Consider the following 23,233-nt stretch of genomic DNA (forward strand, 5'->3'; position numbering starts at 1 on the left):
TTGGATGAGAATATAGGAGGCATGGTTAGTAAGTTTGCAGATGACACCACGATTGGTGGCATAGCGGACAGTGAAGAAGGTTATCTCTGATTGCAATTGGATCTTGATCAATTGGGCCAGTGGGCTGACGAATGGCAGATGATGTTTAATTTAGATAAATGAAAGGTAATGCATTTTGGTAGATTGAACCAGGGCAGGACTTACTCAGTTAATGGTAGGGTGTTGGGGAGAGTTACAGAACAAAGATCTAGGGGTACAGGTTCATAGCTCCTGGAAAGTGGCATCACAGGTGGACAGAGTGGTGAGGAAGGCATTCAGCATGCTTGGTTTCATTGGTCAGAACATTGAAGTTGTACAAGACATTGGTAAGGCCACACTTGGAATACTGTGTGCAATTCTGGTCACCCTATTATAGAAAGGATATTACTAAACTAAAAAGAGTGCAGAAAAGATTTACTAGGATGCTATCGGGACTTGATGGATTGAGTTATAAGGAGAGGCTTGATAGACTGGGACTTTTTTCTCTGAAGCGTAGAAGATTGAGGGGTGATCTTATGGAGGTCTATAAAATAATGAGGGGCATAGATCATCTTTTCCCAAAGGCAGGGGAGTCTAAAACTAGAGGGCATAGGTTTAAGGTGAGAGGGGAGATATAAAAAAGGGTCCAGAGGGGCAATTGTTTCACACAGAGGGTGGTGAGTGTCTGGAACAAGCTGCCAGAGGTAGTAGTAGAGGTGGGTACAATTGTGTCTTTTAAAAAGTGTTTAGACAGTTACATAGGCAAGATGGGTATAGAGGGACATGGGCCAAATGTGGGTAATTGGGACTCACTGAGGATTTTTTTTTTAAAAAAAGGGCAGCATGGACAAATTGGGCCGACGAGCCTGTTTCCATGCTGTAAATCGCTACGACGCTAATTACCTGCAAACCAACTTTGTGATTCATGCACAAGGGCACCCAGGTCCCTCTGCACAGCAGCATGCTGCAATTTGTTACTATTTAAATAATAGTCCATTTTGCTGTTATTCCTATCAAAATAAATGACCTCACATTTACCAACATTGTACTCCATCTGCCAGACCCTTGCCCACTCACTTAGACTATCTATATCCCCTTTGTTAGTAAATCAATCCTCTATCCATGCTAATCCATTAATCGTAACACCGTGCACCTTTATCTTGTGCAGCAGCCTTTGGTGCAGCACCTTGCCAAATGTCTTCTGGAAATCCAGATGCACCACATCCACAGGTTTCCCATTGTCCACTGCACATGTAATGTTCTCAAAGAATTCCATCAAATTAGTTGAATATGACCTGCCCTTCATGAACCCATGCTGCGTCTTCCCAATGGGACAATTTATATCCAATGTCTCACCTCTTTCTTCCTTGATGATAGATTCAAACATTTTCTCTACTACAGAAGTTAACCAGCCTATAGTTACCCGCCTTTTGTCTACCTCCTTTTTTAAACAGTGGCATCACATTTGCTGTTTTCCAATCTGCGGGAACCACCCCAGAGTTCAGCAAATTTTAGTAAATTACCACTAGTGCATCTGCTATTTCCCCCGCCATCTCTTAGTACCCTAGGATGCATTCCATCAGGGCCAGGAGACTTGTCTACCTTTAGCTTGCCCAACACTACCTCTTTCGTGATAACGAGATTTTCTGGATCCTCACCTGCCATAGCCGCCTTGTCGTCAATTTTTGGCATGTTATTTGTGTCTTCCACTATGAAGACCACACAAAATACCTGTTCAATGCCTCAGCCATTTTCTCATTTCCAGTCATTGCACCACCCTTCTCATCCTCTGAATGGGGAATGTTTACTTTAGCCACTCTTATTCGTTTAATATATTTGTGGAAACTTTTGCTATCTGTTTTTATATTCTGAGCTAGTTTACTCTCATAATCCATCTTACTTTTCTTTATAGCTTTTTTCGTGGCTTTTCGTTGACCTTTAAAAATTTCCTAATCCTCTCGTTTCCCACTTTGTATGCATTTTCTTTCAATTTGATACCCTCTTTTATTTCCTTAGGTGTCCATGACTGATTATCTCTTTTTCTACAGTCCTTCCTTATCACTAGCATATACTTTTGCTGAGCACTGTGAAAAATCTTGAGAGTTCAGACTCTCTGGGATCAGGTTTTTAGCAATGAGTTTCTCTCGAACTACACTTCTAACTCTGAATTACTTTTCAAGAGCTGCTGCAGCCTAGAATTTTAAAAGATTAAGCTCAAGTTCTGCCGATGCAAAAGTTGAGACTCAATCTCATTAGATTTTAGTAAGTCAATACAGTATGAAATATCAATTTGTTATTCTTACCGGTCAAGGTCATTTTTTTTCAGGTCATAGTTTTTCAGCACCTGGAGAACCTGAACATTCTGGTCAAGAATGCAGGGGGGCAGAAGACCATGGATGCCCAGTTGTAGCCTCTCTTCCAATGTAAAGGCTAAGCCCTAGAAAAAGTGACAAGTTATACTGGATACTAAATCCATGAACATCAATAAAAAAAAACTCAGTGAAGAAAATCAACAGCTTCTAAAATTTTGGTAAAATAACTACAGTGCTGAAAAATTAGACATGCCATCAAAGTTTTTCATCTTGCACTCATCAGGACAGATTCATACAAATACTAAATCTTATTAGTATTTATACTACACTGCACGAGAAAATGGTGCAAATTAGTTGGCCAGTTGGCTCTGATTAGTAAACGTATTGCCATGGAGAATACACCAAGGGAAAAAAAGTTAGCTGCCAAGCTTTTGTTTAACTTAAAACAATGCAATTAACTCTGTTTGCTCAAGGCATTGCCATGGGGAAGAAACAAATGAATTGCTGTCACCCAAGTTTTCGTTGTTGAAAATGGTACAATGCGTGGATGTATTCTGTTTGCAAAAGGATAGGGCACCATGTGTGAATATATGTAATGTCCAGCACACATAGGTGAGGCATACTGTGAGCCCAACTGATAATTTTGGATGTCACCAACTCTTAGCACAACCAGAATTCTTTAGCAGGTATTGTCCAAACATAGTATTGAATGTTAGATGTGATTCGATGTTCTGAGTTTTGCAAGCACGGACTGGATCAGTAAGTTCAGTATACTGCCTGTTGCAAACAGCCAAAAGGACATGTTTTTTGATACAAAACCCCGTTGGTATGTACAGTCTATAAAGCTGGCATTAAACTGATGCTAAAATTGATTTACCACATGAATCTTTTAAGAGATTTGGTTTCACAGCAACACCCTGTCAGTGAAGACGACCACGCATATTGCTACTGTATAGTAGCAGCACCTGTTTCTCAATTTTTGAAACATCTTGGCCTTCCGGGGTACTTTGAGATAGATCAGGCACTCTTGAGAGCAGAAATTGGTAGCCCTTGGTCCATGAATTTGCATGATATTCAGCAAACGATTAGGGTGCTTGACATCTTGCCGGAGATCTTAAATGCACCCTATTTCGGTATCAGGATTGCACAGTGAGTAAATTGTATGGGCCCCATTTAGAAGGTTGCCGGTAAGGCCAATCTTCTCGTGCATCTTCACTTCACTTTCACTTAACTGCTTACTCCAATTCAGGGTCACGGAGAGCCTATCCTGACACACACAGGGTGTTAAGCAGGGTACACCAAGTGTGGTGAACCATCGTTGGTTACCACTGTGGGGTTATTCCAATGTTGCTGTTGGGTTAGGGTGTTGACACTGTGGGGTTGTTATAATGTTGTTGTTGGGCTAGGGTGTTTACACTGTGGGATTAATATACCTGTGGTGGATGCTGTTATGGCACATCCCGGTCGGGCCCCGCCTCCTGGGAGAGGTATAAGACCCTCTGCTCAGGCGGGACCCCTCCAGTCTGGAATGGTGTACTCGTGTTTAGATAGTTCCATTGTTTGTCAATAAAAGCCTTCAATCGCTGAAGCCTTGTACCTCGTGCTTGATTGTCGCGCATCAATTTTATTGACAAACACGAAACTCTCGACAGTAAAGAGAGTATGGAGCAAATGCTGAAACCAGAGCGTCTGACGCTGGACCCACGTGCGGTCGGCGCCTCTAACACCTTCGACCACTGGCTGAAGTGTTTCGAGGACGACCTGGCAGCCTCTGCAGCAGTTACTACGGACAACGACAGACTCCAGGTCCTCCATGCGAGGGTAAGCGACACGGTCTACCTCGCGATTCGTGCGGCCACCACTTACCCGAGGGCCATCGAGCTCTTGAAAAAGCGATACACGAGACCACCCAACGAGATCCACGCTCGTTACCTCCTCGCTACACGATGTCGGCAGTCGGGCGAAACCATGGAGGATTACGCCAATGAGCTCTTGCAGCTTGCCAGGGGCTGCGACTGCAAAGCTGTGTCGGCTGAGCAGTACATGTACGACCTCGCCCGAGATGCGTTTGTGGCAGGGGTAGGGTCTTCGTACATCCGGCTCAAGCTGTTGGAGAAAGAGAATCTCAACCTGACCCAAGCGATGGAGATGGCTGAGATGCTGGAGGCGGCGTCGAAAAGCTTGGCTCTGTATCCAGAAGACCACGTGGAGACAACGTGGCAGGAGCAGGCACAAATCCCTCCTCTCCCCACGGGCTCGCGCTCCCATATCGACCCGACGACGGCGGCAGCCCCAGGCGGCCCGCGGTGCTATTTTTGCGGAGGAGCCAAGCATCCACGGCAACAGTGTCCAGCTAAAACGGTGATCTGCAGTCAGTGCGGTAAAAAGGGGCACTACGCGAAAGTCTGCAGATCGAAGCCCAAGAACGGCAGTGCAGCCTGTGACCCTCCAGAACGGAGACAATCTCCATCGGCGTCGCAGTACCCACGAGGTCCGACCACGTGCGAACCCAGGACGACGCCATTGTGGCTGGCGGAGGAGGAGGATGACCACCAGGAGTCGCTACGCTTGGCGCCCTCACCCACGTGCGATTCATGGGGGCGGCCATCTTGGTCGACGACGACCAGGAGCGACCAGCAGGGGTCCTCAGCATCAACCTCGGCTGCCTGCAGTGACGTCCAAGGGCCAACGGTGGCGTCGATCACCCTGGACCAGGCAAAGCATCAAGGTAAATGATCGTACTGTGTATTGTCTGTTTGACAGTGGGAGCACCGAGAGTTTTATTCACCCTGACACTGCAAAGAGGTGTGGACTCCGGGTTCTACCTGCCAAACAGACAATTTCTATGGCATCACGGTCCCGGTCTGTACCGATCCAAGGACGTTGTGTGGTAACTCTGGAGGTGCAGGGCACAATTTACGAGCGATACAGGCTCCTTGTGTTGCCGCATCTTTGCGCGCCAATTCTCCTCGGACTAAACTTTATGGTCCACATGAAGAGTGTGATCCTACAGTACGGTGGGCCACTCCCTTCGCTGGCAGTAGGGAATCAGCCGCAGCCTCCAAATCGTCCAAAGCGCCCCGCATGCAATCTTTCCACACTAAAGATCACCACACCCTCTTTATTTAAGAATCTGGTACCAGGCTGCAAGCCCATCGCTACTAAAAGTAGGCGTTACAGCGCTGAAGACCGGATCTTCATCAGATCTGAGGTTCAGCGGCTCCTCAAAGAAGGGATCATACAGCCCAGCGCTAGTCCGTGGAGAGCACAGGTCGTGGTGGTTAAAAGCGGGAACAAACCCCGGATGGTCATCGACTACAGTCAGACCATTAATCGTTATACGCAGCTGGATGCGTATCCTCTCCCGCGCATATCTGATATGGTCAATCAGATTGCGCAGTACCGGGTGTTCTCCACCATAGACCTTAAGTCCGCCTACCACCAACTCCCCATCCGCCCAGAGGACCGACAATACACGGCTTTTGAGGCGGATGGTCGTCTGTATCAGTTTCTTAGCGTTCCATTTGGTGTCACCAATGGGGTCTCGGTCTTCCAGCGTGCTATGGACCGAATGGTGGACCAGAACGGGTTGCGGGCTACCTTCCCGTACCTGGATAATGTCACCATCTGCGGCCATGACCAGCAGGACCATGACACAAACCTCCAGAACTTTTTGCGCACTGCGTCTCGCCTGAATCTGACCTATAACAGGGAGAAGTGTGTATTCCGTACGCGCAGGTTAGCTATCCTGGGATATGTGGTGGAAAACGGGGTCATCGGCCCTGATCCAGACCGTATGCGCCCCCTTACTGAACTTCCCTTGCCCGCTAGCGCAAAAGCACTGAGGAGATGCCTCGGCTTCTTCTCTTATTATGCGCAGTGGGTCCCCAACTACGCGGACAAAGCCCGTCCGCTCATCAAGTCCACGGCTTTCCCACTCACGCCGGAGGCCCAATTGGCCTTCAAGGCTTTGAAAAGCGACATTGCGAAAGCCACGATGCACGCGGTGGATGAATCCATCCCTTTTCAGGTGGAAAGTGATGCATCGGATTTCGCCCTGGCCGCCACACTAAACCAGGCAGGCAGGCCCGTCGCGTTTTTTTCCCGCACCCTTCAAGGTCCCGAAATTCGGCATTCAGCGGTGGAGAAGGAGGCCCAGGCTATTGTGGAGGCCATCAGACACTGGCGCCATTACCTGGCGGGGAAGCGGTTCACCCTGATCACGGATCAGCGATCCGTGGCGTTTATGTTCAGTAATACGCAGAGGGGCAAGATCAAGAATGACAAGATCTTGCGGTGGAGAATTGAGCTCTCCACCTATAATTACGATATTATGTATCGTCCAGGGAAACTCAATGAGCCCTCGGATGCCCTCTCGCGCGGAACATGCGCTACCATGCAGGAGGACCGCTTGAACGCCCTCCATAATGACCTGTGCCATCCTGGGGTCACTCGGCTCTACCACTTCATAAAAGCCCGCAACCTGCCCTACTCGGTGGAGGATGTCAGGTCAGTAACGAGATGCAAACCGCACTTTTACCAACCTGACCGGGCACAATTGGTCAAGGCCACTCGCCCTTTCGAGAGGCTGAGTGTGGATTTTAAGGGCCCCCTTCCCTCAACGGACCGGAATGTGTACTTTCTCAATATCATAGATGAATACTCCCGGTTCCCGTTTGTTGTCCCCTGTGTGGACACGTCGACTGCCACGGTGATCAAGGCATTCCGTGATCTTTTTACCCTGTTCGGGTACCCCTGCTACATACATAGCGACAGGGGCTCGTCGTTCATGAGTAACGACTTGAGGCAATTCCTGCTCTCATACGGGATTGCCTCTAGTAGAACCACGAGTTACAACCCTAGGGGCAACGGACAGGTGGAGAGAGAGAATGCTACAGTCTGGAAGGTTGTCCTATTGGCGCTGAAGTCCAGGGGCCTTCTAGTCTCCCGTTGGCAGGAGGTCCTTCCAAATGCGCTTCATTCCATTCGCTCCCTCCTGTGTACGGCAACCAATGCTACTCCCCACGAGAGGATGTTCTCATTCCCTCGGAAGTCGTCCTCGGGGATATCTTTACCAGCCTGGTTGACGTACCCAGGACCCGTCCTTCTGCGGCGACATGTAAGGGCCCGCAAGTCCGACCCCTTGGTCGAACCGGTCCAACTCCTCCACGCCAACCCTCAGTATGCCTATGTGGCATATCCTGACGGGCGAGAGGACACAGTCTCGATTCGAGACCTGGCGCCCGCAGGGGACGTAGCAACTCCTGTCGCTCCCATACCCCCTGTCACGAATCCCCTATCACTTATTTCTTCCCCGGACGTGGCGTGGTCAGCACCGGGACCAGTGCATAACAGTTATACTCCCATGTACAGCTTGCCTGAGACTCGGAGATCGGCGCAACCACAGAAGGTACCGGGATCCCCTGCACCACCGCTTCACCAGGGTCAACCGGCCCGTGAGTCCTCGAGGGGACAGCCAGACGCTGTTTTGGAGAGAACGCCACCACAAGCACCTGCTCCGGTGTCACAACCGGTGTTGAGGAGATCACAGCGACGGTGCGGTCCTCCAGACCGTCTGGACTTGTAGATTTTTTTTGTATATATGTAATCTGTTTTTCGCACCCCGCCGGCCTTTGTTTTCAAAGGAGGGGTGAATGTGGTGAACCATCGTTGGTTACCACTGTGGGGTTATTCCAATGTTGCTGTTGGGTTAGGGTGTTGACACTGTGGGGTTGTTATAATGTTGTTGTTGGGCTAGGGTGTTTACACTGTGGGATTAATATACCTGTGGTGGATGCTGTTATGGCACATCCCGGTCAGGCCCCGCCTCCTGGGAGAGGTATAAGACCCTCTGCTCAGGCGGGACCCCTCCAGTCTGGAATGGTGTACTCGTGTTTAGATAGTTCCATTGTTTGTCAATAAAAGCCTTCAATCGCTGAAGCCTTGTACCTCGTGCTTGATTGTCGCGCATCACCAAGAATGGGATGCTAGGCCACCACAGGGCACACACTCTCACATACAGACAGACAAACTGAGTGGCAATTCAAAGTGGCCAATCCACTAAGCCGCACATCTTTGGACTCTGGAGGAATTCGAAGCATCCAGCAAAGCCCATACAGGTATGGGGAGAACATGCAAACTCCACACAGAGTCTCTCTCCTACGGCCTGAATCAAAGCCGGGTCCCTGGAGCTGCAAGGCAGCAGTGCTAACCATTGCACCACTGAGCACCCGACTTGAAAACATAAAATCCAGAAAGGTCTGAGGACTGGTTCATTGGACTGCAATTTCCATTTATATATACACATGTGAATTAGGAATAGAACTGTCCCTCATGCCTGCTCTGCCGTTCAATAAGATCACAGCTGATCATATTTTAACTTCACATTTCTGCCTATCCTCTAACCTTTCACCCTTTGCTTATTAAAAATCTGTCTATTCCTGCCTTAAAGATATTCAAAGACTCTGTCTTAACCACCTTTTGAGGAAGAGAATTCCAAAGTCTCTTAGCCCTCCCAAGAGAAAAATACTTTCCTCTTCTTTCTTAAATGGGAAATGTGAATTTTAAACAGTGGCCTCAACTCGATTCTCCCACAAGAGACAACATCCTTTCCACAAGTCAGGCCCCCTCAGGATCTCGTGTTTCGATCAAGTCGCCCCTTATTCTTTTAAACTCCAGCAGATGCAAGCCTAGCCTGTCCAGCCTTTCTTCATAAAACAATCCAAGTATTGGTCTAGTAAAGCTTTCTCTGAACAGCTTCCAATGCATTTACATCTTTCCTTAAATAAGGAGACCAAGAAACCAATACTGTACACAGTACTCCAGATGTAGTTACATCAATGCCTGTGTAACTGATGCATAACCTCCCTATCCTTGTATTTAATTCCCCTTGCAATAACTAACATTCTACGAGCTTTGCTAATTACTTGGTGCACCTGCATACTAACCTTTTGTGATTCATTCGCTAAAACGCACAGATCATCTGCATCTCGGAGTTCTGTAATCTCTCACCATTTAGATAATATGCTTATTTATTTACCCTGCCAAATGGACAATCACATTTTCCGACATTAGGCCAGATCTTTGCCTACTCATTTGCTTGCAAATATCACATTCAATCACTATCTAACCTCTTGCGCGGTTCAGTGTCCAAGTCCCCATGGGAAGCTACACAGATCGTCACAAGGCTTCCAGCACTCAGGACCACACTCGAGCAAATGTTATCAACTTAATAGAAATGCAGAAAACGGAAGTAAAACAGCATATGCAGTCCAAGATTTTGGATTGTGACTTCTTAATTCAGATGGACCAACAAATGCAATGAAATACACTGAATCCAAAACATTAGCAGAGGTCAATGCTTAGATATATCGCACGTGATGGGGAACATTTAATTTGGATGTCATGTCCTCTCATGTGAGGGTACATGTATTTTTGTGGAAAAACCTATGTTTTATGTTGGGATGATGGTCCTTTTAAGAACTAGGTTTCTCTGAAGGATTTCTTGCAATAGCAGGTGGTCTCAATAATTAATCCTACGACCAAGATGCCCGAGATTAAAGAAAGTCAACCAGCTCTGTGTCTGGCCACCATGTGTCATCAGCAGCTTTACAAGTCTCACCGCAGGAAATTCAACTCATGCCAAGTGTGTGTGAACTGACATAGCCTGATCCGGAAATACGGCCTCAACATGTGCCGCTAGTGCTCCAGACAATATGCTAAAGACATCAACTTCATCAAGCTGGACTAAATTACAAAAGGAGCAAGAGTCATTCTAATGCAGTACGAAATGGAAAGCAGTATTTGTTGAACAACTTTCTACTGTCTTCACCTGGAAGAAGCAAACTTTTGTGATGCTCCATTTTTGTGAATAAAATTCGATTGTCATTTGTGCTAAAAAGAAAAGTTAATTATGAAGGAGAGTGGATGCGGTTCTGTGTTCAAGCCATTTGGGTTTCAATTTGGATCAATCCGGCTGCAGGAAACATCTTTCCAGCAGAGTTCATGTGAAATTCTCTGTGCTGGCTCAATAATTTAAGCATCTTGTTCACGACAGGGTTCCCAACAGTAAGCTGAACCTCTGGGTTAGCCAAACTGAGGAGCATGAGCGAGAATGAGAGGAAACAAGAGGACAGGCGAGAGAGAGGTGAGAAAGAGTGGAGGGAGGAAAGGGAAATCAAACAAAATGAGAGAGAAAACAACAGGAAAAGAGAAAAGCCCTCATCAAGAATCTTTTTAACAGTACTCAGACAAAGTGGTTAATTGTTCAGTTTTTGATAAGCAAAATCTTAATTGAGCTTCGTGGGTGTCAAATGGGTGTAGAATTAGGAAATTCAGTTTAAAGTTGAAGCATCTGTGTTCATTTTATTTTTAATACCTTTAACAAAAACTTTTGATATTTCAGGTTTTGATTTTTTGTGTAGTAAAATTATTTTGATTTAAACCATGAACCTGGTGGTTTCATTCTTTGAGTGTTACTAGCCTCTACCAAAATCAAAACACCTAGAAAACAACAAGTCACAGCAGAGAAATTCACAAAAGGAAAATAATACCTCCTTGACCAACAAATGATGAGCAAATCATTAAGATACTGCTTTGAATGGTCCTCTGCATATCAAGTAATTCATAAACGTCTTTTGCAGAGAAAAACAAATCACTCAAAAGGATTTGTAACCAAAGCATTGTGATAGAAATTCATTGAAAGGGAGTATCATGACCTTCTTCAGCAATTTACAGTTCTAGGTGGCTACACTGAAACAAACAGGTTTGTTGAACTGGGAGGGATGGGAGAGGCACATTCAAATTTCTTGGTTTACCAAAAGCAAATGTTTTCTTCCTTTAAAAATCCTGACTAAACTTTGGCTTGTATCAAATGCATGACTCACTTACATTTCGAAATTCTAGCCATAATTAACATGAGATGAGTGTGTGTCAGACAGGGATAATTAATGTACGAGCAGACATTTAAGAAACACATTTAATTTCAAGTTGTACTTTGATTTGAAAGAGAATAGACCCTATAATTAAAAACCTGCCAAAGTTAATAGTGCTGCTGCACTTCTCTTCCCACAAACATTCAAAATACACCAACAGAAAATCGGTATTGACTGTCGCATGTTACAATCTTTGGGATCTATAAATCACAATTGCAGAATTGTCAGTGCAAAAAGGGGGCCATTCAGCCCATCATATCTGCTTTGGCTCTCTGAATGAGCAATTAACTTTGTTTCCCCCCCCCCCCCCACCCCACCTTCTCCCCAGAACCCTGCACATTCTTCCTTTTCAAATAACAGCCCTTGTGAATGCCTCCATTGAACTTGCCTCCACCACACACTCAGGCAGTGCATTCCACAGCCCAATCATTCACTGCTTGAATGCATTTTTCCTTGTGTCACTTTAATTTGTTTTATCAATTATTTTAAATCTGTGACCTCTCATTCTTGATCCTCGAGTTAAAATAGTTTCTCCCCATCTACCTTGTCCAGACTTTCCCTCACTCTTCAGTATCATGCCCTGAAAGATCATTGATGACCATGAAAAGAAAATCAACAAATCAGAAAGTCTTTACAACTTTTCAGAATATGATTTAATTTTTTGTGTAACTGCTACCATTTATGGGTAAAATAGTGCCCACAAAATGTAAAAGTACTGGGTTCCCAAAGACTGGCAACCAAAAATTAGCATCAAACAATACTTAGCAGCTGAGCAGCTAACCCATGCTTGTACTCTGCCCATGCTCTGGGGTGAACTCTCACGCTCATGTCACATGACCCTTTTAGTTGCCACGTCATCACAGCCAGTTCACAACTAACACTACATTAAAAATGTCCTTCAGAGCAGCTACTAGTGTTTTAATATGAGCCATTAGTTTATTCAATCATTTTCATAAGATTTGTGTACCAAGAGAGCTGATAGGATTTGTAGTAATTTATGGACACTTTCAACATTTTCAGACTGTCCATGGTTATGCTGAGCAAGGTAATGCAGAGGTCTGCAGTTGCCTTCTGAGATTGCGGCCGCACTTGGAGTACTGTGTGCAGTTCTGGTCCCCACATTACAGGAAGGATGTGGAGGCTTTGGAGAGGGTGCAGAGGAGGTTTACCAGGATGTTGCCTGGTATGGAGGGGAGATCCTATGAGGAGAGGCTGAGGGATTTGGGATTGTTTTCGCTGGAAAGGCGGCGGCTAAGAGGGGATCTTATTGAAACATATAAGATGATTAGAGGTTTAGATAGGGTGGATAGTGATAGCCTTTTTCCTCTGATGGAGAAATCCAGCACGAGGGGGCATGGCTTTAAATTGAGGGGGGGTAGTTATAGAACCGATGTCAGGGGTAGGTTCTTTACCCAGAGGGTGGTGAGGGATTGGAATGCCCTGCCAGCATCAGTAGTAAATGCGCCTAGTTTGGGGGCGTTTAAGAGATCCGTAGATAGGTTCATGGACGAAAAGAAATTGGTTTAGGTTGGAGGGTCACAGTTTTTTTTTAACTGGTCGGTGCAACATCGTGGGCCGAAGGGCCTGTTCTGCGCTGTAATGTTCTATGTTCTATGTTCTATTCTCCCACTCTTACCGCCTGCCATAGGCGTATCGGAAGGATTTGCTGATTGATAATCAAACTATTAGCCCACGTTATAAATTAATTTCACAGCCATCAAATCTTGAAGTTGGACTCAAACCTGAAGCTTCCAGCACAGAAGCAGGGGTACTACCCACTGTTCCACAAGACCTCTGTCCAATCCATAATTATTTTGAATACCACTATCATATCTCCTCTCAGCCTTCCCTCCTCCAAGGAAAACATGCTAAATTCTCCAGTCAATCTTAACAATTGAAATCAACTTGTATCCTTCCAGTAGAGTCATACCATTTATGTTATATGTCCATGTTCTTCCTGTCAAAATGAATCACTTCACATTTCTCAGAAATCATAGAAACCCTACAGTACAGGAAGAGGCCGTTCGGCCCATCGAGTCTGCACCAACCACAATCCCACCCAGGCTCTACCCCCCATATCGCTACATATTTTACCCACTAATCCCTCTAACCTACGCATCTCAGGACACTAAAGGGCAATTTTAGCACGGCCAATCAACCTAATCCACACATCTTTGGACTGTGGGAGGAAACCGGAGCACCCGGAGGAAACCCACGCAGACACGAGGAGAATGTGCAAACTCCACACAGACAGTGACCAAGCCGGGAATCGAACTCAGGTCCCTGGAGCTGTGAAGCAGCAATGCTAACAACTGTGCTACCGTGCCGCCCAACTCTGCGTTGAACTTCATCTGCCACTTGATCACCCATTCCAATTTATCTATGCCCTTCAGAAGTTCTACACTATGCTCAGTCTGTCGTCATTTTCTAACATGCAATTTTCTCTACATTACAATTTTGGTGAAACGCAAAACCAATCACTTGCAATGCCATGAATCAGCATAGTTATTTGAATATTCCAGTGAACAAAATTTGATAGCCTAATTCTGTTGATGCTCAGAAAGATTATTTTACAGGGTTCATAATAAAAACAGAGCAAGTTTTTCATTTTTGCTTGAAGCATTTGTTGCATTCTGTGGTATCGTGCCTCCTTTAAGGGACAATCCTATGTGGCCACGTGTTCGGGTCAGACCCTATGGAGCAGAGGCTCGGGAAGCCAGGCCATTCGGAATTGAGGGCACAAGCCCGGCAACAGAGAACCGCAATCAGAGCTGGGAGGAGGAGAGAGTAGACCTGTGCGTATGTTCCGTTATATTCTTAGTGTTTAAATAATTATAGCTTCTCGTCATTGGAGCTACATCAAATCACCTCCAATCTTTTACATTAGGGATGAAAAAAATTTGTGTCTGTTGTCAGAAGATCGCTGCGCGCAGTTAGAGGAGGAGGAAAGTGATCATTGAAGCCAAGAGGTGAGAAGTACAAATGCCCTTATATTGCCTGTAATTGGGAAGTTGGAGCCGGTTGACCCAGACTCAAGAGCTGGAGGCAATATATCGGAAGGTTGCATTATTTGAGGCTAACTGTAAAAGAGAGTTTCAAATCAGTTAGTGAGATTCACAAACAGATGTAATCTTTGAGGAGACAGGATAGCAAGAAAGGGTTAAATGATTTTTTATAACAAGTTAATATGGACATAAGTATTGAATGTATTTTAATATATTGTTCACTTTGGCCAAGAACAAGATGCCGCAATATATAATGGTCTAGGTCAGGAGAAACCATGGGGCGAATATCCCTTAGGTAGCAGAAAGATATTAGAAATGTTGCATATGTGGAACAAATGTTGTAACTTAGAGTAGCGGCATTCATTGTCTAGACACAGAATAGATACGTACCTGGGGCCCCAAGGTTTATTCATCTGGCAATGCGCCAGTGGGACAGTTCATTTTGACTTCTGGGGAGAACTTCTGTGGATGTCTAGCAACCAGGAAGTCAGTTTTGCCAGGTTAGAGGGTGATATCCTTATTAAACAGACCAGTGAAAAAACATTATGCTGGTTGGCAAATTTTGAATGGCCAAGTATCTGACAAAGTGTATATTGATGTATAATTGTTAAATTTAAAAAAAAATCGATCCTAGGCTAATGGAAGGCAGAATTATAGATAACAGAATCCTATAAGCGATTTGTGATTTGGCTGTGCCTCAGATCTGAGGTTTTACAATTCTGAACCCGAGCTGTTTAACCCTTTGGAAGGTCGCCGAACGGCCGCACGTTTATGTTTTGTTTGTCCTGCTTGACTTTATGTTTTAAATAAATCTTGTTACATCTTTCGACAGAGACTTCGCCTTTTGCGAGTTTTTTTGAATGAAGTCTAAGTTTTTAAGACATAAATTGACCACCTTTACAAATTCCCCACAACACTGCCAAAATCAAGACCAAGGAAAAATAAAAGGTGATACTACTCAGTCCGTGGCCCACAAACTTACAGCCTGGTGAGAAGCCTAACATCACCTGATCTCCAGACACAAAGGGCAGAATGTTCCCATCCTGCCCACCATGGAAATCATAGCGGGCAGGTGGCAGACCGTGCAAAGATCCGTTAACTTCAGACAGGATTTTCTAGTCTAGTGGCGAGCACAGCTGGAAAATGCCACCCACAAATTCGATCAAATACTGGGACTGGCCAAAAGCCACTTTAACTTCCAACCTTCAATCATGTTGAGGTCCAAGTTTCATTCTGCTGTGAGGGAACTGGGGGAGTCATTCTCTGGGTTCACGGCCAGACTGCAGCATTTAGCAGAGTGCTGCAATTTAGGCCCAGTTTTGGGGGAGATGTTGAGACACCATGTGGAATCAACAACTTCACCATACAAAAAAAGCTGAGACCAAAATTTCTGGAAAAAGCTGTAGAGACAACTCAGCTGAGCAAGGCTTGAATGAATTATAAGGCATGCTGATCAAGATGAATCATTTGTGGTGGAAAATAGCTGCAAGGAACAGCCCGAGTGAGGGCACAGCAAAGTCCAAGAGGGTAGCACAGCGCCAGCGATGGAAGCATGCTTCCAGTGTGGGGTGCGCACTCCCAGAAGACGTGCCAATTGCAAGAGAAAGGGTAATTTGCAGCCTTGAAGAGCAAAGCAGGTAGGGCAGAGTGCAAAAAAAAACGATATTGAGGCAACACCGTTAAACCAACTGGCTGAGGAACCCAACAAGGGACCCAAAACTTGTACATTAAACCAGGTCCAACTCAACAAGGTACCACCTATCAAGGTAGTCTGAAGATAGAGGTCAACACTTCAGCCACAGCCACGATCACAAGTGAACAAGCATTCAGATACCTCCAGAAAAGGTCTGCAACTCTAGTTGCGTCCTTCCTGTACAAATTGGATGGGTTACAGCTGGGCAGGACTGGGACTGATATCCGAGGGGGACTGTTTGCTGGAGCAGTTGGAGAGGGTTTAAACTAATATGTCAGGGGGATGGGAACCTATGCAAGGAGTCAGAGAAGCAAGGAGCAAGGACAAAAACAAAAAGGGAATAAGAAAAGTGATAAGCAGAGAAACCAAGGACAAATTTCAAACAGGGCTAGAGAGAAAAATATTGGGTGCAAGGCAAACAATGTTAAAAAGACAAGCTTAAAGGCTCTGTGCCTTAACGTGCGAAGCATTTGCAATAAAGTGAATGAAGTAATTGTGCAGATAGATGTAAACGGGTACAATATAATTGGGATTACAGGAGACATGGCTGCAGGGTGACCAAGGGTGGGAATTGAATGTCCCAGGGTATTCAATATTTAGGAAGGACAGGCATAAAAGGAAAAGGTGGTGGAGTGGCACTGCTGATTAAAGAGGAAATTAACACAATAGTGAGAAAGGATATTAGCTCTGACAACGTGGAGTCTGTATGGGTAGATTTGAGAAATACCAAGGGGCAAAAAGCATTAGTGGGTGTCATATATACCCCCAAACTGTAGTGGCGATGTTGGGAATGGCATTAAACACAAAATTAGTGATGCATGTGATAAGGGAATATCGGTGATCATGGGTGATTTTAATCTGCATATGGATTGGGCAAATCAAATTAGCCACAATGCCATAGAGGAGGAATTCCTGGAGTGCATATGGGATGGTAGAAAAGGTCACCATGTGAAAAAAACATGTGGATCATTTGAGAAAAACAGCTGGGATTGATCCAGAGGACCAACAGGGATGTTCCACTGCAGACTCACGTGTACCAGCTATGAAACCAGGGATACCTGTAGCCTTTGCAGAGCCAAGGAAGCCTCCGGCTTCTGTAACTGAGAGGGAAGATGTGACCCTGAGCTGATGAGTTTGCCTTTTGCTTCTGCAGGACCAGATTCATTAGTTGCTGAAGTTTAACCTCCAGTCCCGAAAAATCCAAAAGCTGCCATATTTTCAAAACACAGAAAATGCTGAAAGTTGAAGAATTTTTAAAAAACATGAAAATATTTTCTTGAGAATCCCTCAGAATGTCCTATCAAGTTTTTTTTAAAATCTGCCTCAACAGAAGTAACTCAGCATATAGGTTTGTCAAGCAAATATTGCTTTTTTTTTTAAAAACTGATTTATACAGATTTTTTTTCTTCAAAAAGTTAAAATAAGTCTTAAGAAATGGGGCTGGATGCAAGTTAAAAACTGACACCAGAAGCTAACACACTCAATAACAATGAAAGCCCAAGTAAAAGCATAAAACCCGATTGGCTTTTATTTTTAAGGCACAGGTGTGCCAGTCTGCAATTAGAAAGAAAAAAGAGCGTGTGACAAACAAGGGCGAATCATGTTCTGTTTTACACAACAAAAATAATTTGTGCTTCGGGATTTTTTTCAAAAACACACTAAAGAAACCATATAAATACGTCACAAAAATAAATCTCAAGCAGAGCAATGCTGCTCCTGATCCACAAATCAGCAGGGAACAGTTTATTTGCCACTTGATGCTCTAGATTTGCAGTTGCTTGCTGCTTCCCAGCTCTTGAGAGAAGGTCCCAGGTTTCTTGACCAAATAAGTTCTTCACAAAAACAGAATGAGTAGTTACTGGTTTTTGTTTTACAATGAAATACAGCACACAAATAGCTCCTCATGCATCTTCTACAAATGCTACTTTCTGTAAACCTTAAGCTTAGATTATAAACCTGAACTACTACAAGGTACCAAAATATGAAGAACTGCCACCATTTTCATCTGCAGCAAAATGAGTGGTAGGCATCTGTGACTTCAGAACTCTGAAAAGTAATTCAGAATATTTTTGAGGTAACAGTTTTTCTTTATTATACAATAAAGTTTAAAAGACCTTGCAGTAAATATGGTGGTTTGCATATTTGCACCAGTACATCTGAAAGCAGACACTGTTGAATAAAGGGTCATCATACAGATACATGATGCTGATGTACTAATAATGTTAGAACACATGACTGAGATGCGAGAGAGATCTGGAAGTAGTAGTTCCAACCTTATATAGAGACCGAAATGTATAAATATTTGCTGTCAGTAAAAAGCAATGAGTTTTGAGAAACCACAGACTTAAGCAGCAGATCATATTTTGGTGAATATGACAATTCCCAACCTCCCCATCCCACTAAGATCCCTGCCAAACAATGAAACAAAGAGATGTCAATGAATTAACCTAAAAAGGAGGATCAACAGATCTTGTTTTTGTGGGCATTTATACCACAACTGAAAAAGACAACATCTACAATTGGTCAATCCATAAACAAACTGATTTATGAAAGGTTCTGTCACCTACTGTGCATTTTAAATGTCCATACAATGGTAGATATGCAATTTTTGCCCAATAAATTAAGTTCCTTTAAACATTTGCTTTTGTTTTCTGCATTTTGAATAAGCACATAAAGCTGGCTAGATGACAGAAGACAGAGGGTGGTTGTAGAGGGTTGTTTTTCAAACTGGAGGCCTGGGACCAGCGGTGTGCCTCAGGGATCAGTGCTAGATCCATTGTTATTTATATTAATGATTTGGAGGAGAATATAGGAGGCATGGTTAGTAAGTTTGCAGATGACACCAAGATTGGTGGCATAGTGGACAGTGAAGAAGGTTATTGAAGATTGCAGCAGGATCTTGATCAATTGGGCCAGTGGGTTGACAAATGGCAGATGGAGTTTAATTTAGATAAATGTGAGGTGATGCATTTTGGTAGATCGAACCAGGGCAGGACTTACCCAGTTAATGGTGGGGCATTGGGGAGAGTTACAGAACAAAGATCGAGGGGTACAGGTTCATAGCTCCTTGAAAGTGGCGTCACAGGTGGACAGAGTGGTGAAGGCAGCATTCGGCATGCTTGGTTTCATTGGTCAGAACATTGAATACAGGAGTTGGGACGTCTTGTTGAAGTTGTACAAGACATTGGTAAGGCTACACTTGGAATACTGTGTTTTGATCACGCTATTATAGAAAGAATATTATTAAACTATAAAGAGTGCAGAAAAGATTTACTAGAATGCTACTGGGACTTGATGGTTTAAATTATGAGAGGCTGGATATTCTGGGACTTTTTTCTCTGGAGCGTAGGAGGCTGGGGGGTGATCTTATAGAGGTCTATAAAATAATGAGGGACATAGATCAGCGAGGTAGTCAATATCTTTTCCCAAAGGTAGGGGAGTCTAAAAACTAGAGGGCATAGGTTTAAGGTGAGAGGGGAGATATACAAAAGGATCCAGAGGGGCAATTCTTTCACAGAAGGTGGTGAGTGTCTGGAACAAGCTGCCAAAGATAAGGTGGGTACAATTTTGTCATTTAAAAAGCATTTAGACAGTTACATGGGTAAGATGGCTATAGAGGAATATGGGCCAAATGCAGGCAATTAGGACTAGCTTAGTGGTTTAAAAAAAAAAGGGCGGCATAGACAAATTGGGCCGAAGGGCCCGTTTCCATGCCATAAACCTCAGACTCTATAAAGGAAAAAGTGCCAGCACTTGCATTTAGGAAATCTAAGTCCCAGCCAAAACGTGCGTGACTTGGGTTCACCCAGCATAGGATAGGATACCACTTGAAGCATTTAAGTTGATAAGTAATTTCAGGACTAGATTAATCATGGTTTCACTTGCATAATTCTGATTTTCTTTGGCAATATATATTTTTTTAAATGCAAACACCGGGTGCTTTTAATTTAAAGTTTTTTTTTAATGAATTGGTGTCCAGCAACAAATTTTATGCCAGATACCAGAAAAGTTTCCAAAGTAGTTAATATCTGCTTTCAGGAAGTGGAAATCAATTAATGCAAGGAATTGTGGATTATAAAAATACCCCAATCTGTTAAACACATTCCTTTCACAGGTTATGTATAATTGCTCCATTATGGATTCAACACAATCAATTTAATAAAGGTTCTGCTTCTTCCCCAAACTATGTAAATTACTTATGAAATATAAAAGTTGGTTCTTGAGCGTTGAGGCACTGTTTAGAAGCCGGTGTTTCAAACAAATTTTATTTCCACTGTGCTTCAACAGATCAATATGTTGGCTATTAGACTTGCAATGTCGGCTGGAAGAAGCCTTCCTTCCTTAGTATCCACAGTTATCAAATACTACGCTGAATGCAGGGACAGCAACCAATCATAGGGCAATAAAGTAGATATTGACAGCATCTGCTTTATCACTTACATTAGAGGAGCAGTGGGGCCATCAACAGCGAGAAAGAGAATGTGGAAGGAAGGGGCAAAGCCACTAACAGCATGATAGTGCATCAGGTGGAGCAGGGCAATTAACAGTGAGATTGAGAGAGCAGGAACTAGGCCATTAACAGCAAGAAAGAGAGCAAGAGGAGGAGTGAAGCCATCAATAGCAAGAAAGTACAAGAGGAGGGGCAGGGCCATTAACTGTAAGGAGCCTGAAAACAGGAGAAGAGGATAGAATAATAAAAGTGCAAAGTCACATGCAAATAGCTAAATGATTGGTTAGTGTGTATTTTGCACCTTCATCTTGCATCAAAAGTGTGAAGATTATTAATAATAAGTTTTTATTGGTTGTACCAAGGTTTACGAGCAGAAGTAAAGGTTATTTGGAGTAGAGTTTATTATAAATTAACTGCAACACATAGATAACAGGGCAAATGATGCATTGTGACAGCAGGATGTAGGAGCTCCTGGACATCAGTATGATCCAGGGCCACAGTGTTTATGGTTTGAAGAACCTTGGCTCAGAGCCATGGAGCCGAAAACCAAATTCTGGACACTGCAATGCCTCAAGGAACTGGAAAGTTACCTGGACACTTTATTGCAGAAGGTAGTCACATCCCTTAGGATGGCAAATGTGGGGCAGGAGGACATGCCTGCAGGTCACACAGGTTTGGGAACCCAACATGTAGTAATGAGCCTCAGTCCATAACTTTGTTCAACAGGTACGAGGTGCTTACTCCATGTGTCAATGAGAAGGACTGCAAGGCAGATGAGCAGACAGATCATGGCATCATGGTGAAAGATACTATTCAAGTGGAGCAAAGAAAAATATGATAGTGATAGGAGATAATGTAGTCAGTTCGCTGCGGCCATGACAGAGACCACGATGATTGTGTTGCCTGCCCAGTGCCAGGGTTAAAGACATCCCTAAGCAGCTAGAAGTGGGAAGCGGAGGGTCCAGAGGCACCTGTGGGGACCAACAACATGACAAATCATCCTTCCTAATTCTCCAAGATAATTTGAGGAGTTGCACTCCAAATTAAAATGCAGAACGTCAAAAGGTAATCAATTCTGGATTATAACATGAGGCACAGATCAATTGAGATTGGGAGAAACTGAGGGCCTCTTTAGAACACTTCCTCAAAAAAACATTGGAAACAGAGTCTTAAGATTTTTTAGGCAGAGGGATAGATTTTTCTGAACGAAGGGAGGGGGGTTGAAAGATATCACAGTAGAATGTTGAGCAGAGATTCCAATCAGATCAGCCATGATCTCACTGAATGACGGAGCAGGTATGAGGGGCTGAGTGGCGTACACCTGCTCCAAATGTGTATTTATGTAATTAGCATCGGATTAAATCCAACACTTTGATCAAAAAGTGGTGTGGGAAGAAGGGCTTTCAATTCATAAGTCACTGGCACCAGTATTCAGAGAAAAGTGAGCTAATCCATTGGGATGGTCTCCACTTGAAACAAGCTGCGATCAGCATCCTGGCCATCATATAACTAGGGTTGTGCGCAGGATTTTTAAATCAACATGGGGTGGAAGGAAAGGGTTGGGATGAAGGGAGACTTATAAACCCAAAGAGAAAGGTTGAGGTAGTGAATAAAGACAGAGTGGGATAGGAAGGGACAGAGGTTAACAAAAAAAAGTACATCAGCAAATATGTTTGTTGTGGTGGATAGAATAAAAAAATGAAATTAATGGTTCTTTATCTGAATGCTTGAAGCATCTGCAATAGGATTGATGAATTAGTGGCACAAAGAGGTAAATGACTTGGATCTAAACACTTTTACAAAAACATGGTTACCACGTCGGGAAATTAATATTCCAGGGTTCACAATATTTCAGAAAGACGGACAGAATGACAATAGAAGAATATTAGTGAGCAAGTATCTGGTCTCTGAAAATCATGAAGTAGAATCAGTATGGATGGAAATTAGGAAAAGCAAAAGTCAGAAAACATCCATGGGGGTACTTTATAGGCCTCCGAATAGTAGTCATACGATTGAGCAAGGCATTAAAACAAGTATAGTAATTGTGGGGAACTTTTTTTTTATAGAGACTAGGACAATCAACTTGGTAAGAACGAGCCAGAAGATTATAGAACGTTTTTGTGACAGATTCTTGGAATAACATGTCGTGGAACTGATTAGGGATAAAACTATTTTAGATCTAATATTGTGTGAAGCAGGAAGCAGGGTTGATTTACTATGGTATTGCCAAAGATCCACTGGGAAATAGTGATTTGATTTATTATTGTTGCATTAGTATACAGTGAAAGGTATTGCTTCTTGCGTGTTATACAGACAAAGCATACCGTTCATACAGAAGAAAAGCAGAGTGCGCAGAATGTAGTGTTAGTCATAGCTAGGGTGTAGAGAAAGATCAGCTTAATAAGGTAGGTCCATTTAAAAGTCTGATGGCAGCAGGGAAGAAGCTGTCCTCGAGTCGATTGGTACGTAACCTCAGACTTTTATATATTTTTCCCAAAGGAAGAACGAGCAAGAGTTTTTGTCTGGGGTGCGTGGGGTCCTTAATTATGCTGGCTGCTTTTCCGAGGCAGCGGGAAGTGTAGACAGTGTCGATGAATGGGAGGCTGGTTTGAGTGATAGACTGGGCTTCATTCACGACCCTTTATGTTTTGTTGCAGTCTTGGGCAGAGCAGGAACCATACCAAGCTGTGATACAACCAGAAAGAATGCTTTCTATGGTGCATCCGTAAACATTGGAGTCGTAGCGGACATGCCAAATTTCCTTAGTCTGAGAAAGTAGAGGCATGGTGGACTTTAACTATAGTATCAGCACAGGCGAACAG

The 23,233-nt window shown here is 43.9% G+C and overlaps 1 protein-coding gene and 1 pseudogene across 1 annotated transcript in view; one reads left to right on the forward strand and one right to left on the reverse strand.

Annotated features, from left to right (window-relative positions):
- Positions 1 to 23,233, reverse strand: part of me1 (malic enzyme 1, NADP(+)-dependent, cytosolic) — a 558,590-nt gene that overhangs the window by 367,815 nt on the left and 167,542 nt on the right. Inside the window, exon 2 of the mRNA XM_078212605.1 lies at positions 2,322 to 2,455. Coding sequence (XP_078068731.1) covers positions 2,322 to 2,455 — 134 coding nt within the window. The remainder of the gene's footprint in view (positions 1 to 2,321; positions 2,456 to 23,233) is intronic.
- Positions 9,922 to 10,080, forward strand: LOC144494094 (small ribosomal subunit protein uS14 pseudogene; annotated as a pseudogene).

Source organism: Mustelus asterias, chromosome 5, assembly GCF_964213995.1.
Source record: "Mustelus asterias chromosome 5, sMusAst1.hap1.1, whole genome shotgun sequence".
NCBI lineage: Eukaryota > Metazoa > Chordata > Chondrichthyes > Carcharhiniformes > Triakidae > Mustelus > Mustelus asterias.